General features: G+C 31.5%; 1 protein-coding gene across 1 annotated transcript in view; it reads left to right on the plus strand.

The window, feature by feature from the left end:
• The first annotated feature begins 530 nt into the window (after positions 1-530).
• The window catches only part of LOC126750531 (uncharacterized), a 73,188-nt gene continuing 56,792 nt past the window's right edge, over positions 531-16,926 (plus strand). The window contains exon 1 of the mRNA XM_050460171.1: positions 531-688. Coding sequence (XP_050316128.1) covers positions 677-688 — 12 coding nt within the window. The 5' untranslated portion in view covers positions 531-676. The remainder of the gene's footprint in view (positions 689-16,926) is intronic.

The raw sequence follows: 16,926 nt of genomic DNA on the forward strand, positions 1-16,926 counted from the left end.
ACAATAATACATAAAGTACTACATGAACCCATATCATCTACAAAAAGTGCATCAACTAAGTCCTGAGTATTTCGGGCTGGCTATTAGATCAGTAGCGAACTAATCCAAACTTCATTAGCATTTTTTTTTTTACCGATGAAGCAGGGTTTACCAAAAATGGTATTGTGAATTAACATAACTCGCGTGTATGGGCAGATGAAAATCCTCATGTCGCTGTAGTTTATCATCAATTTTTTTATCGGAAAGTTCCATGTTATCTTTTTATTTTCTACCTGAATCCGAGAGATTTTCCACATTTCCCGGAACACCCAGTATATTCGTACGAAAAAAACATCCTTAGATCCTTAGAATAGTCAGACGTTCTGGTATGTTGCCTACAATTGCCATCCGCTACCCAACAATCCATAATTTTATATATAAACTAAAACAAATTGTTACAATAATATCAATTATTGTAGCAAAGATGTCCCCTTCTCTCTGGTTCATCTCCCACTGAGGTACGCGGTATAAAACCACGAGGTATTTTATTGGTACCATCCTTATTTGCGGTGATCAGTGTCGTATTGGAGGGCGCAAAAAAAAATAAATTTTTTTTTTGGTTCTCGAGTGCATCACTTATTTTTTCACGGTACTACGGAATTTGTGACTTTTTTTTGTGGATATTCATTTTTTGGATATGACTATTAGGGTAAGTGATAAAATATGTAATTTTTTTTTATTTAAATTTATTTTATAATGTGAAAAAAAACGAATTTTTCTAATAAGAAGTATAAGAAATGTAGGTACCATTATTGTCCTTTATATATTTTATGAACCTGTTAGTATATTATACAGAAAATATATATAAGGTGTTTGCAAAAAAAAAGATGGTGGAACGGATGTTAATTTTACCTTATTATCCTCAACCAATGTTAAGTTATACCTATTGTTTTAATTTAAATATTTTTTAATCTCAATTTTTTTTTCTCAATTTTCAATTAAATACTTTTTGAGTTTTTTTTTTAATTCTTATTAAAATTAAAAAAAAATATATTTTCTACAATTTTATTTATTTTTTTTTGTTTAATTTTTTGTTCCTTATTTAATTGAAATAATTTTTAAGGTAAAATCGCCAATTAAATTATTATTTAAATCTTTATAAAAACCACAAAAAAATTTTCAACAACAAATATAAATACGTTTATTTTTTTCATCAACATTTTAAATAACCTTTATATTTTACTAATTTTTTTCTTAGTTTTTTTTATCTGAATAAAGAGCCTAAAATAAAATATAAATGTTTCGAGGTAAAATTAACCAGAAACTACATATTTAATTACTTTTGAGTCAAAGAATATTTACTATAATTTTTCCGTTTCTTTAAGTTCGCGTTTATTTAAATTGAATTAAAATAATATTTTACAACGTTCACATTTTTGAGCGACAAATTAATTTTTTTAAAAAATATTTAAGATATACATTGAAGTACATACATACATTCAGATACTCCAAGTTTTTAACTAAGACATTCTAAAAATATACTATGGCTACTGATATCTGCATGGAATTATGTTAGAATATACTAGCATTTTTTTTAATAATTAAGTCTTAAATCTATTTGAAAAAAATATTTTTTTTTTATTTATAATATTCGATTATTTTGTTTTTTAATAATATAATTTTGTAAGCTCATTTTCTTTGACATTAAACTTATAAAAGAAAATCATATATTTCTTTTTAATTGTTTTCAAATGTGTTCCAATTAATCTCAAAGTTTAATTTTTTCTTATACAGGGTGTCATTGAAATGGTGTAAAAAAATTCGGGGGGTGATAGTACTCCTAAAAATTTTAAAAAAAGTTCCTATAACTATAGGGCGGAAAATGCATATTAAGGGAGTTAGGGGCACTGAAAGGGTAAATTTAAAAAACGGTTTTTTGAAATTGTAGGCTTAAAAAACGAGATAAAATTTCGAAAAAAATCCTCTGCCATAAATTTTGACCCAAAATCAAATGGTGATACTGAAAAATAATTTGGAAAATCGGAAAGGGTAGTTTTTGCAAGGGTAGGAGGTTAATTCGTGAATAACTTTTTTTAGGTTATTTTCTTCGCAACGTGGGTTCATTTTTTAAAAACTACATACTTTTTCCTACAAAAAAGGTACTCTTGTTGCACATCGCCCAGAACGATGGTTTTCGAGAAAATTGAAGGCAAAAAGTTTGCTCTGATGGGCTGCTAACTGGTTAAACAACATAAACTTATGAAAGTTATGGGGTTTCAAAAGTAAACAAGTAGTTATTAAATAATTAATTGAAAAATCTAAATTTCATGATTTTTAAAACATCGTATTGCTTTAAAAAAACGAAATAAACCAATTACCAAAATTCCTTATTAAATGCATACTTAGTTGATTCATTAGCCTAGTTTACACCGCGAGTACCAAATATTCAATACGCGGACCCAATCCCCTATTCTCAAACTCAACGTGCGCGAGTTGACAAGTTTACACGTAAATTATTCCAAATTGTGACTTTGATCACCAGATCTTAATCCATTAGATTTCTACTTCTGGGGCCACTTGAAAACTTTGGTTTACTCAGTGCCGATTAATACTGAAGAGCAACTACGTCAACGCATTATCGACTGTTCCAATCAAATTCGTACAACCCCAGGGATATTCCACAGGGTACGCAGATCATGGAGAAGAAGAGCAGATGTCTGCATTGAAATGAATGGTGGTCACTTTGAACATTTACTATGAATGAATTAAGAAATGCATTATTTTAATAAGGAATTTTGGTAATTGGTTTATTTCGTTTTTTAAAGCAATAAGATGTTTTAAAAATCATAAAATTTAGATTTTTCAATTAACTATTTAATAACTACGTGTTTACTTTTGAAACCCCATAACTTTCATAGGTTTATGTTGTTTAACCAGTTAGCAACCCATCAGAGCAAACTTTTTGCCTTCAATTTTCTCGAAAACCATCGTTCTGGGCGATGTGCAACAAGAGTACCTTTTTTGTAGGAAAAAGTATGTAGTTTTTAAAAAATGAACCCACGTTGCGAAAAAAATAACCTAAAAAAAGTTATTTACGAATTAACCCCCTACCCTTGCAAAAACTACCCTTTCCGATTTTCCAAATTATTTTTCAGTATCACCATTTGATTTTGGGTCAAAATTTATGGCAGAGGATTTTTTTTCGAAATTTTATCTCGTTTTTTAAGCCTACAATTTCAAAAAACCGTTTTTTAAATTTACCCTTTCAGTGCCCCTAACTCCCTTAATATGCATTTTCCGCCCTATAGTTATAGGAACTTTTTTTAAAATTTTTAGGAGTACTATCTTCCCCCGAATTTTTTTACACCATTTCAATGACACCCTGTATACCTTATTTTTTAAATGTTTTTCATTTTGCTGTTCTTTCAATGAAATTAAACATTAATGAATTTTTTTTTTCATCTGGTAGGTAATTATACAATTAAAAAACATACATTTTATAAACATTTGACTTTAAAATAGAGACCTACACGTAAAAAATTAATTATTAATCGCGCAGCTTATTTCAATAACAATATACGTACAAATCAACCATTAAACATGAATAATTGGCTCTGATTGATGTTTTAACAGCTTTGTAAATATTTTTTTTCTTTTACTAATATTTCCACTTACTGAAAATATATGTATGACGCAATTAATACTATGATATAATACTAAAGCCATTTTCTAAGGTCAATAGGGGTAATGGGGGACGCTTATTTCAAGTTTGACCTATAACAACCGATTACAGAAAAAATTGTTTTACATAAAATTTGATATTTTCGTATTAGATTAGCTGGACACTTATCCTTTAAAAAAATTACTTTTAAAAATTGTATGCTAAAAACAACCGAACTGCATATTTTTTTAAAAATTTGGTCCGGTGTCCTTTAAGGCCAACGTTTACTTAATATTTTAAATAATAATAACATGCAATTTTAGTAAGTCATCTATTAACAAAAATAAAAAATCAACTCTACTTACAAATAAAATTAATACCCTGTCTTAAATAGTAATAAATAAATGCTTACTAAGTAGTAAAACTTTAATTTTTTTAAGAGTTAAATATAAAAAAGTTATACAAAATCTGCCAAGTCTTTGACTCGCTCCATGTTTTTTCAACTTTCTTTATGGAAGGATGTATTATTACATAGTTCCCTTTCTTTTCTATAAAAACTTCCATTAAAATAGTATCTATAGACACCTCTTCAATTTTTTCGCGCTTTGGCCACCTAAAATAGCTTCCCATCCAGTCTAAAAATGTTATTTTGACATCTTTATCAAAAATAATCTATACCACCATACCAACATACCAAGCTTTTACAGTACTTATCGTAAAAAACCGGTTTAGTAAATCTTTATTTTTGGTATTTATAGGGGTCTCATCTTGCGTCGTATCTTTTGTATTATTATTTGTTTTATTTTTTATGTTATTTTCTCTCTTCTCTTTCATTATCCCAGTTCCCATATTATGAGATTCAGTGTGAGTTTTTTCCAAAAAACTTGCAAGCGTTTCGTCGTCGCTATTGTAATTCAAGCTTTCGCTCACAATTTCGCTATCGCTGTGCCCCATATCTTCGTCCATTTCTTTTTCTAAATTTTCGTCTACCTCGAAATCGCTGTCTGGAATATTTTTCTCTAATTTTCCTTTTTTATCTTTATTTTGTGATTTTTTATCCTTGACTATTTTTCGTTTTGGAGCTTTATTTTTTCGTTTCTCTCACGCAGGCGCTCTAGAACTTGAGGTGAAGTTAAAACTTCTCCATACTGCAGCTGTTTAAGGCGTATTTGCCTTTCTTTTGATGGTATTGGAGTAACTGACCTTTCGACGTTGCTCTTTGAATTACTAACAAAAAAATCAATTACACTTCTTCTGGCTGCATCTTTCACCTCCTTATTTAGAGAAACATGATGTGAAGTGGAAGGCGCTATATTTATATTTTTAAAACTTGTGGAACTGGTTGAAGGAGAGGGTTCAGAAATATCGATAAGTATCGATAAAGTAACAGCTTCATTTTCTTCTGCATCTGTTACAGGTGAGTCCTCGGCCGTTATATGCTTTTTGGTTGTAGCCTTGTACCTAGCTAAAGAACCAGTACCAACAAATCCTGAGACAATAATATCTGGCGTAAGATATTTTTGCCATAAATCTTTAATAGCAATGGAAAAATCTTGTTTTGACATTTTGTTCTTATTAGTGACACCCAAACATTTCCTCATTTCAGAAAGTAATATTCTGTTCCATCCTGCTTTAAGAGGGCCAAAAACAGAAAAATCTAGAGGCTGAAGTCTGTGCGTAAGGTGGCTGGGTAGGCGAAATAAAATTATTCGGTTTTCTATGGCAGCTTATGTAAAACCCTTGCGCTTATGTGGCTTTTGTGTCCATCAAACATTAAAAAGGCTTTTTGAGTTAGACCAATTTCTAGCAGTGATTCTTTAGTTTTCTTCACATGAAGAATAAATTGTCCAACAAACCAAAAAAAAAATACTGGCTCTTCCATATATCCCTTAGCCGTTGCAGAATATGTAGTTCCTGGAAAATCTAAACCATTTCCAGTCCAACTTGGTAATACCGCACTTCCTTGAAAAATTATATGAGGTGGTAAGTAAGAACCATCGGCACTAACGCAACAGTTAATCGTTATGTTTTCTCGGCCGGTGCCACGAATTCGTTGGTAAAGTGACTTATTTTTTTGCCCAATCGCTTTAATTTTGGAAGGATCTGTACAAAAGCCCGACTCGTCACAGTTAAAAAAAGCTCTAGAAATTGGTCAAATAAATTATCTTTAACAATTTTGTGTAATTTTTCGTAATGATCAGTTACAACAAATGGATCAGAAGCCTCCGCTCTTTTATTTTGTAAACTTTGTGGTTTTTTGAGAGACAGTGGAGGAAGGCGTTTCATACAATTTTTATACCAATCTTGACCAGGTTTGTTTTCTTTAAAAGGAGTAGTTATATTTGAATGTTGACAAAAAGTTTGAATAAACGATAACAGTTCATCTTTATCCATGCGATAACCAAAGTCAGCCCTTGCCAAAATTAATTGTTCCAATTGATCTTCAACTTCTTTTGTTAAAACATTTCTACGACCCCATCACTTCCACCGAAGTTTTTCGTCTATTTATTCTGTTATATAATAACGCTTCTTGGGACGCCATAGTGTTTCGAAGCAGAGCGATACGTACGACAGCGGTTTTTTACATCATTTACAGCAGCTTTTACACTGTCTATGGAGTATGATTTTTCTGGTCGCTTCTTAACGTAATTTCGAACCATACTGAATCTCTTTACTTCAACCTAAAATATTTAGAAAATAAATAATTTTACATTATTTTACATTGGGGACGTAATTTTGAAAATTACGTTCCCATTTGCCTCATGTACATGATTTTTTAGGGTAATTGGGGACACGTAAAAAAATATGTTAAGTAGGTCGACAGTATAAATAAATATCAAAAAATTGTTTTACATAATGCAGATAAAGATACGCCAGTAAAAAAAATAAATTTTGTACTAAGGAACTGTAAAGAATTTTCTATAGAGACCTGTAAGAGGTTATACATGTCATTGGTTGTTTCATTGCTGGAATATGGCTCAGTGATATGGTCGCCCTTTTACATGAATAATTGCTTGTCCTTGGAAAGAGTTCAGAACAAATTTATTAGGTTTTGTCTCTATAAACTTCGAATAAGGATTCCGGATGATCATGTTTATGATATTGTTTTAGAAATGCTTGATATGAAGACATTGAGACAAAGACGGATATATGCAGATTTAATTTTTTTGTATAAATTATTGAATGGTCAGATAATTTGTCCAGAACTTCTGATGACAATACAATTTAATATTCCATCTAGGAACTTAAGGCAGTATCGTGTCTTTTCATTACCATTTCATAGCGCCAATTATGCATTACATGCTCCTATTGAAAGAACTCTAAGAATTGTCAATACTAGAGAGGTTGAAATTTTGGGTATTTCCTTATCTAGATTTAAGAGTCAAATAAGAGAAATTGTTTAATTTTTTTTTTTTTTTTGGTGCAATACTGAATATTATACTTTAGTAGGGTATGTTTTTAGTATTTTAAGAATTCTGTTATATTGATTTAAGTTATAAAACTATTTTCGGTATTTTACATTTATAAGTAGGCTTTATTACTGCTTGATAGTTAGTATTTTACTGTTAAGTATGGTTAGGTTCAATTGATTTTGTATTTAATTTACTGTTGTAATGGGGTTGATCCCGTAAAATAAATAAATAAATAAATAAATTATATCAGGTACTTTTAAAGTATTAGTAGTTACCGGTTTAATAGACCAAACCGTTACACAAAATATTTTATAGATTATATTTTCCGTTGAAATGGGTTGACATAACCTAATTATTCTGTGTTTATATTGACTGCTATTAGATAGCGCCAAAGCATAAAATAATACTACGGAGATAAATTTGACATAAAGCCAGAGTTAGTGGAGTTATTATCGATGTCCCCATTTGCCCCTGTCCTCTTTTACCCTGATTAACCTTATATTCTGCAGGTTGTTTAAGTTCACTTGTCTAAATAATTTTTAATAAACTACATTCTACTGTGAATTTCATAATTTTCTATTTCTCATTAATTTTTCCAGGCATGGGTGTAGAGTAGCTTTCTAAATATTTTCAAGTAAATTCATTTTTTCTGTATGAGATTTTGGATTTTTCAAACAAATTTCAGTTAACCTAAGCAGTTAAAGCACTTTCCTTTTTTCCCCACGATTTCAAGAGTTTTCCTATTTTGAATTAAAATTTCTTTATTTTATTACGTACAGTTTAAATAGTCTTTGATAATCTCAAATAAGTGAAAGCTTTCCTCCAATAATTTTATTGATTTTTATTTTCTTTCTGGCAATTGAAACAATTCCAGAATACTGACATAGACATTTCCTAATTTTTTCACTGTGTTTGTTTTTCACACTGTTTGTAACTTTCCTTAGTTTCTGAATATTTTCTTTAGGCAGAGAGCTTTAGGCAAGTAAAGGCTGTTTTCTAATGTTAAAATAATTTTTCTTACATTCCTGGCAGTTGAAAACATTTGTTAATTTTCCAACCAACACTAAAACCCATTCCTAAATTTTATGTAAATTTTTACCAGAAATTAAATTGTACCAGTCTTCTGTTGAACACTGATTGATCAAGACCCAAAAGAAAGCACCTTGGTTAAAAGATCACTATAATACTCCAATGATTTTATGATAAACTTACATACTAATGGAAATCCTGTATTCAAGCAAGTGTCATTCCATAAACATTAAACGGGCTTAAAATAATGGACAGTTGTCGCGTTTTCTCGAATAAAATAATTTATTTATTGGTTGCCTGACTTTTGGCCCCAGCATATTTGCATTTATTTCCTGGTACATTGGTACGCCCGTATCTTGAATTAATAAATATTTACTTATTTTCATGTTTTATCGCTTTGTATGGCGACAGTAAGGCCCATTAGTTATAAAAATCTGATTAACAGCAACTCTTAAATATACGATGAACGTTATTACGTAGTATCGGCTAAGAATAATAATTATGGAAGTTAGGAGGACTGTCACCTAAGAGATTTCACCCAGTTTTAGCATATCCAGTTATCACGTATTTATTACTTAAGTACTTTACAATTTAATTAATTATAAGGCATAGATATGAAGAAGTAATGTGTAGACTTCCAATCCTTGAAGCAACTATAAATTCAATACATTACAAGATTAAAAAGAATCATTAATTTGATAAGCTGTCATAGTATATAATATTATTATTATTAGGAAATCTGTTGAGTTAATGATTACTTACTTGAATGAAAATTAATTAATGCGATTTATTCAGGTATTTTAATGCATACTGTCATCCTTAGGAACAGTTGAACATTTAAATTGGAGATCGTTGTATGCAATAATTTTAATAAAAATGAAAAAATATTTCGATATAAGGTAAGGTGGGGCAACTGCGAACGAAAAATTTTATAGTTAAGTTTTATTTTATTACGAAAATTGCCTCATTTAATATAAGATGATTTTTAACTTTTGTCGTATAATTGTAATTATTAACCAATCAATTGGTACTATTTAGATAACAAAAATACAATATCTACCAAATTTGTATGTACATATTTTTTTACAAGTACATGTTACGCACTTGCCCCACTGATCTGGGCAAGAGCAGAGTATGCCTTTAATTTTGCTAATAATATTAAGTGTTTTATACCGGGCTAGTGCAGAAATCCTACACATATGTAATTTTTTTTCCATACGCTTAACTTTACCTAAATATTTTTTAGAAAATGTTGCGAAATTTTTTTCGCAAGAAGGGTCAAAACAATTTCAAATATTTTTAGTGAAAAATTATTTATTTAATGTAAAAAACATGAGTAAAATTAATGAATCGTGTTATAAGTCTTTTTAAATCTATTACTTGTTATCAGTTGTTTTACCAAACAAACATATTTGAAAATTTACTTTTTTCCTGGAAAATATTTACTAACACAAAATCCCCAATTTGTATTTTGGTATATGCAAGTTCGTCAGGAGGTTCGTTTTTATTAAACTCATCCAAATCACTATTGCTTAGCTCGTCAAATTCAACAATACTATTTTTGCATATAAGTTCGTCAGTAGATTCGTTTTTATCAACCTCATCCAAATGACTTTTGCTTAGTTCATCAAATTCAACAATTCTATTTTCGCTTGAATCACTGTGCCAAGAACTATTGTCACCTTCAGAACTACTTTCAGTTTTTCTTTTATTATTTTTTTATGTTTTTTAGTTTTATTTTTTGGTTTGCTTTTTTTTGGTGTTTTTGAACTTAAAATGTTGTCAACATCGGCTCTAGTTATTACCTCTGCCCCTAAGCATACACGTTTTCTTTTCTTTGAATCGAAGTTATGTTCACGTTTGGTTGACCTCAATAACAACTCTTCAAATGAAACATCCGAGATCTTGTGTGTTTCTTGAGACGTTGGTATATTTGACGAGCTTAAAGTTGGCTGTTCTTCATCGGTGATTGAATTTTCATGATTTTTTGCTGATCTGCTAGACATAGTTAAGTCAGGATCATCAAATCTAACCACGTTACGGTTTTTTTGCCAACGCTGAAAAACTATTGGATCAAATGAATCTTGCTAAATAACATTCCTATTTGCCGGAACTATTTCCGCTTTAGTAAAACCACTCACTAATATTTCGGGCCTGGTTTCCTCCCATATTTCCCCTATCATCTTCGAACATTCCTATTTACCGGAACTATTTCCGCTTTAGTAAAACCACTCACTAATATTTCGGGCCTGGTTTCTTCCCATATTTCCCTTATCATCTTCGAAAACATACTTTTCGTTACAGCAGCCCCCACATTTTTTCTCTGCCATTCAACAAGTTTAGTATCCCAACGGGTCTTAAGTGATTTAAATACGCACAAATCTAAGGGCTGGAGTAGGTGACTGGTGTGAGGTGGAAGTTTAAGTATCGTAATATGGTTTTCAATAGCTATATTTATGACATCTGGTCCAACATGACTAGCGTGTCCGTCATAAATTACTAATACTGGTCGTTCTGGACCAATAACCTTTAGAAAACTGTTTTTCAAATAGTTTTTAAATACAGTTGTCTCCATCCACCCTTTAGGAGTAGCAGCGTAAGTAGTATCTCAAACCTCCGTACCCCGTGGAGCAGTCCACTGCTCCCAAACATGTTTACCTTTAAAGATAATAAGTGGAGGCGCTTTTTCATTACTTGCGCTGCAGCACATTAGAACAGTTGTATATTGTTTTTCAGGCCCACTAATGGTTCTTGTCGATGGAGCTCCCCTCTGTCCGACAATTTTTGTTTTTGAAGGATCTGTACACAAACTGCTTTCATCCAAGTTCCAAATCTGTGATGGGCGCTCTTGCAAACCATTTATTGTTTTTTCAAGTAAATCAAAATACTCGTAGATTAGGAATGGATCAAGATTTTTTTTTCTGGCAAATTCAACACTCTGGGGTTTTTTATATAGAGTTAGGGTAATATAGAGTTAGTTATAATATAGGTTTTTTAATAGAGAGGTTATGCCTACGCTTGAAATTAAGAAACCAGTCTTCTCCTGGTTTACCATCTTTAAACTGTGTTTTAATGTTATTTTCTTTGACGAAATTTGCTACAAGCTGCAACACTTATAGGCCGAAACCCCATTTTTCAAATGGGGTTTCGGCCTATAAGTTTGCAAATGGTGCGAAGACCATTTGCAATTTTTTCTTCTTCATGTTGAGGAATGTCTTGAGTTCTTCCATAGCTGGAAATTTTTTGTCCTCTTCTGCCTTTAAGATGATCACGAAGAATACTTCTTGAAATTTTGTATACTTTGGTAGCTCGGTATAAAGTTATTTGAACTGATTTTATTGCCGACAATGCAATTTTTAAATTCTCTTTCGTATATCCTTTGCCTCTGTTACTTTTCCAAATGTAATTTCTCAAAATACCATGGTGAAACTAAAATTAAAAAGAAAGGTATGTGAAACTTGGGGCAAGTGCGTAACTATGTGTCGCTCTTACCTCACATTTTTATCCGCACTAGCCCCGATTTTAAAAATGCTTAAATATTTATAATTTTTCATAATATTTTTTTAAATAATTGCTGTCAAAAAAGTAATTATTTAAAAAAATATTATGTTGAATATAAACTATTGTACCTAACATACTTACTTACCAGAAATAATATAATAATATTAACAGATTCGGTAAATATAAATGGATTAATTTTCGCCCGTGACCTTGCTCGAGAAGTTGCAAAACACATGTGACACTCGCACACCTATAACATTAGCGAAACAGAATAAACCAGCTCGCTGTTGTTTAAGATTGACGTCATAAGTATTAAAGATATCAAATAATAGATGGCAGCACATCTTTCAAAAGTAATAGGTTTTTAGGGTCAACTTCTGCACTTGCCCCGGTAACGCACTTGCCCCACCTTACCTTATTGTAACAGGTGAGAAGTGTTAGAAAAGAATTTTTTATCCTGAGGATCACCACAATATTTTTCCTGATGTTGATAAAGCATAAAATCTTTTAGTTCTTTTATAATATGGTAAACGTTCTTCTTTGAAGAGATATTCTGGCAATACACAGAGTGATTCGAATAGCATCAGTGTCCAACCTTTAACAACGCCTGTCTAAATTTTTTTTACATAAGCAAACATCGAGAAACTCCAAATATAACTTTTTTATTACTTGAAATTTTTACTCATATCCTCATTCAGTTTGGAGAAAATTTAATTTCATTACTTTTTTTCCATACAATGCAAGGTTTTCGGGAAGAAAACCAATTTAGCCTGGAAAAACTCGGAATTTTGAATCTTTTTTTTAGAACTTCGGCACCTTTGGATTTACCCTAGATAGGCTAGAAAATTTGAATTTTTTTCATTGCTAGCACAACCGATTTAGTGTGGACAAATTAAACGTGATTTTGAATTTTTCTACTTTAAATATAAGGAAGATATTTTAAGAAAGTTGCTCAAGAAACATGGCAATAAAAAAAAGTATATAAAAAGAAACTAAAATTTACTAATAAAGCTTGAAGCTAGTGAAAATAAATAACTATACAAAGTGCTTGGAAAAATTATAAATGCCTTCTAATACCTGAATTATTAATTTACAAATAGCTTTAAATGCCTGAGAGAATTAAAAAATGAGTTTAAATATCTGGCAAACGTAAAAATTAATAAAAAAATAAATTGTCTTGGAGGCCAAAAAAAACATACAAATTGCCTTAATTCTCTGATAAATTAATAATTAGGGGTTAAGAAATAGTCTTAAATGCTTGGAAAAATTAAAAAGTGACCCTCTAATAAAATATGAAAAATGCCTGGAAAAATTATAAATGCTCCCAATTTTGCACTTTATTCAATCTGTCTTTAAAGTCTGAAGTATTTCCTTCTTTTTGGAAGAATTCGTATATTACGACAATACGTCTGAATAAAAGAAAATATTTCACAAATGGCGAAATTCATGACATAATATGAAAATGTTCCTGAGTTGTTTGCTGTTAAAATTTACAAGTTTTCGAGAATGTTCCGTGCAAGTTGAGTTTTTAGAGGCAAACTATATAAAGTCGTAAATACGTGTTTTTACACTTAATTCTTCTGTTGTAGAGCTCGCTTTTGAATAAGCATGTAGCTTTAGCAAAGTGATGTACCGAATTTTATTTGGACTTGTGTAAACATTTTTTTATGTAATATTATGTAAATAAATAAATCCTTAAAGAAAATCTAAGAAACTCAGGGTTTGTTCTCAAAAAACGACTAATTAATAAATAAATTCCGATACTGGCAGGGCCATAGATTCACTTTTCTTTTTATTTCGATTTAGATTCAAATTTCTGGAAGGAAATTATAACTGGAGCTTCCATTCGTGGCACGGATGACACTCTAATCTATGAAACTCAAAGTTCTATCTCAAAGGACAAATACTTACTGCAATACTCAACACTATTTATTCATATTACTTACATATTATATAATGCAATAAAAAATATAAACTTAATTCTAAGGTAAGATAAAAATTTAAAAAAAAGAACACACTGATTTAAAACAAGACCTTTTTTATTTCTCCAGTGAGGAGTTTACATGACGCCTGACGTCAATGATGTAGCAAGGATTTTCAATCAGAATACTTTTTATTTACTTTAAAGGTTGCTAAGTTCTCTAATTGCATTTGGAAGAAAATTAAAAAATCTGATCGTCCAGTACCCAAATGACTAATTATTGAATTATGTCAATTGGAGGTACTGATATAAACCATATGTTTACATATGGTTTATATCAGTATGAAATCAGATGAAATCCATCTCGAGTAGAGTCATTTACATAGTATTGAAGATATCGAAAAGATATAGCGTCCAAATAATTGAAGTATATGCCCCTACAAGCTCTGCACTTGATGATGAGATAGAGAGATTTTACGATGACATTTTACAAGTGCTGACAATAGAAACAGCACACTACAAATACATTATTGGCGATTTCAATGCTAAACTAGGAGTAGCAGCGGGAAACGGAAATCAATATGTGGGTAAATTCGGACTGGGTTGTACCAACGAACGAGGAGAAAGACTGATCAATTATCTTCAAAAAGAAAGTATATACTGTATGAACTCTTTCTTCAAAAAATCAGTAAAGAAACGTTGGACATGGAGAAGCCCGAACTCAAATAAGAAAAACGAGATCGACTACTTACTAACCAATAAAAAGCTTACTATAAAAGACGTTTTGGCCCTAAATCGCTTTGATACTGGTAGCGATCACAGGTTGGTAAGAGCTAAAATAGAAATAAACGTGAAGAGTGAACGAAATAAGCTAATCAAAATACAACCATTCCCACATTAAAAACAATCCAGGAAAACCGCCAAAAATTTCAAGCTGAACTCAATAAGAAATTGTCTAATAAAGAAGCATTGAACAGCTTGAATATAAACGACCTAGAAAACAGAATAAGTACTGACATTAGAACGACAGCCAAAAAGATATGTGCCACTACCAAGAAAAATAATTCAAAAATAAAAAAGAAAACTAGAGAACTCATGGCGAAGAGAAGAAAACTTGGAGAAAGGGACTCATGAATACAACGAAATTAACAGATTGATAAAAAAGAAAACAAGGGAAGATTTAAGGCAATACAACACAGAAAAGATAACAACGGCTATCGAAAACAACAAAAACATGAAAGTACTTAAAACACGTAACAATGATGGACGCCTCCAAATACATCAACTAAAGGACGCAAGCGGAAACATCAAAGAGGACAGTAAAGATTTAATGGATATCGCGGAAAATTTCTACAGCACACTGTACACAGGAGACAACCCAGAACAAGCAATCGGAGTTAATGAAACGATTCTCAATGTAGGCTCCGAAGATCGTCCTGACATCACCAGAGAAGAAGTAGAACTAGCATTGTCTCAAGTGAAAAACGGTAAAGCACCAGGGGAAGATGGAATTACAGCTGAAATGATAAAACTTGGGGGAAGAACTACTGTAGAAGCAACGACAATTCTTCTTAATAAATGTATGACAGAAGGCGTGATACCCCAAGCATGGCAAAAGGCCCAGGTGATTTTACACTACAAAAAAGGAGATGGAAAAGGTTGAGAATCGACAACTATCGACAAAGATAGTAACAAATAGGCTTACAGCTAAACTAGAAGCCTATCAGCCCCGGGAACAAGCTGGCTTCCGAAAAGGTCATAGCACAATAGAACACATACAATCCGTTCGCACTATAATAGAAAAATGCAACGAGTACAATGAATCACTACACCTTGCATTTGTTGACTATAACAAAGCTTTTGACTCCGTAGAGTTGTGGGCTATTTTTAAGGCCATGAACAATGCAAGAATCGACTCTCAATACAAGCATCTTCTCAAATACATATACAAAAATGCGACAATCACCGTTAAAATCTCGGAAGAGATAGAAACAAATAAAATTCAAATAAAAAGAGGAGTAAGACAAGGGGACACCATCTCCTCAAAGCTGTTTACACTGGCACTGGAAGACGTTTTTATAACTCTGGACTGGAACGAGAGGCATCAAAATCGACGGCAAACATCTGAGCCATTTACGCTTTGCGGATGATATAGTACTCTTTAGCCAGAATATAATAGAATTATAGGAGATGTTGGAGAGAGTCAAGAGAATCGAAAAGAATATGTTTAACCATGAATTTAAATAAAACAAAAGTCATGTCACCTGACAATATTCAAGTACATATAGAAGACCGAATTATTGACAACGTCGAAGAATATGTATATTTGGGACATCAAGCATCAAATTGGGCAAAGAAAATAAAACTGCCGAAATAAACAGACGTGTTCGTTTGACATGGGCAGCCACGGGTAAGCTGTCACAGGTCTTGAGAAATGAAACTATTCCAATTAATTTAAAAAGAAAGGTCTTCAATGCCTGCTTACTGCCCGTGGTGACTTACGGAATGGAAACCATGACACTCACTGTTAAATCAGCTAACAAGCTTAGGACCACCCAAAGAGCCATATAGCGGATGATGCTAGGAATAAGCCTGAGAGACCAAATCACAAATGAGAGTATTAGACAAAGAACTAAAGTTGAAGACGTCATAACACGCATAGCCCACTTGAAATGGAGCTGGGTACTACACGTCGCCAACTGGCACAGAACAAAGAAACATGGGAGAATAATGGGACACAATGGGAGACCTATGTCCAGGAGAGTACTGTGAAGGGTTGCTGAAAAAAGAAGAAGTTTACATAAGAATCCGAATGGGTTTCTAAAGGCTGACCAGCAGAGAACTTAGCAATGCTAATGAGTCATCTTGGTCTCATATCAGACTAAATATAAAGACCTTGAGCTTGTCTTTGAAGAATTCTATGAGTTTCCTTGCAGAGCACACATGATTTTTTTTTATCGTAAAAAAGGGCAGAGAATCCAATTTATTTCAAATTATGATACCGTAACGTTTTTTTTTTATTCGATTAAAAATCCTGTACGGACACTACTGACTTATAACAAATTTAAAAAAAATCTTGCAGATTAAAAAAGGTCTTTTGACACTCCAAAGTTGTGCACCAAATTTCACAAAAATATTTAAAGTAATAAAAAAGTTGAAAAATTACAATTTTTTTAAAATTTGAACATCATGACATGAACCGCTTTTTAACATATGGTTATAAAAAAAAGACCTATTTTCAACACAGGATACGTTGTTAAAGTTTGAACACTGCAACATCCTGTAATGTTGACCTGGTCTTATCTTATATTTCTTGTGAGCATATTTCGTAAGAAGTTATTTTAGGGAAATTATGATTTTCTAGGATACCTATCACCATTTATTAATTTATTAATTATCCAGCTTTTAATTTATTCATAAAA

Source organism: Anthonomus grandis, chromosome 2, assembly GCF_022605725.1.
Source record: "Anthonomus grandis grandis chromosome 2, icAntGran1.3, whole genome shotgun sequence".
NCBI lineage: Eukaryota > Metazoa > Arthropoda > Insecta > Coleoptera > Curculionidae > Anthonomus > Anthonomus grandis.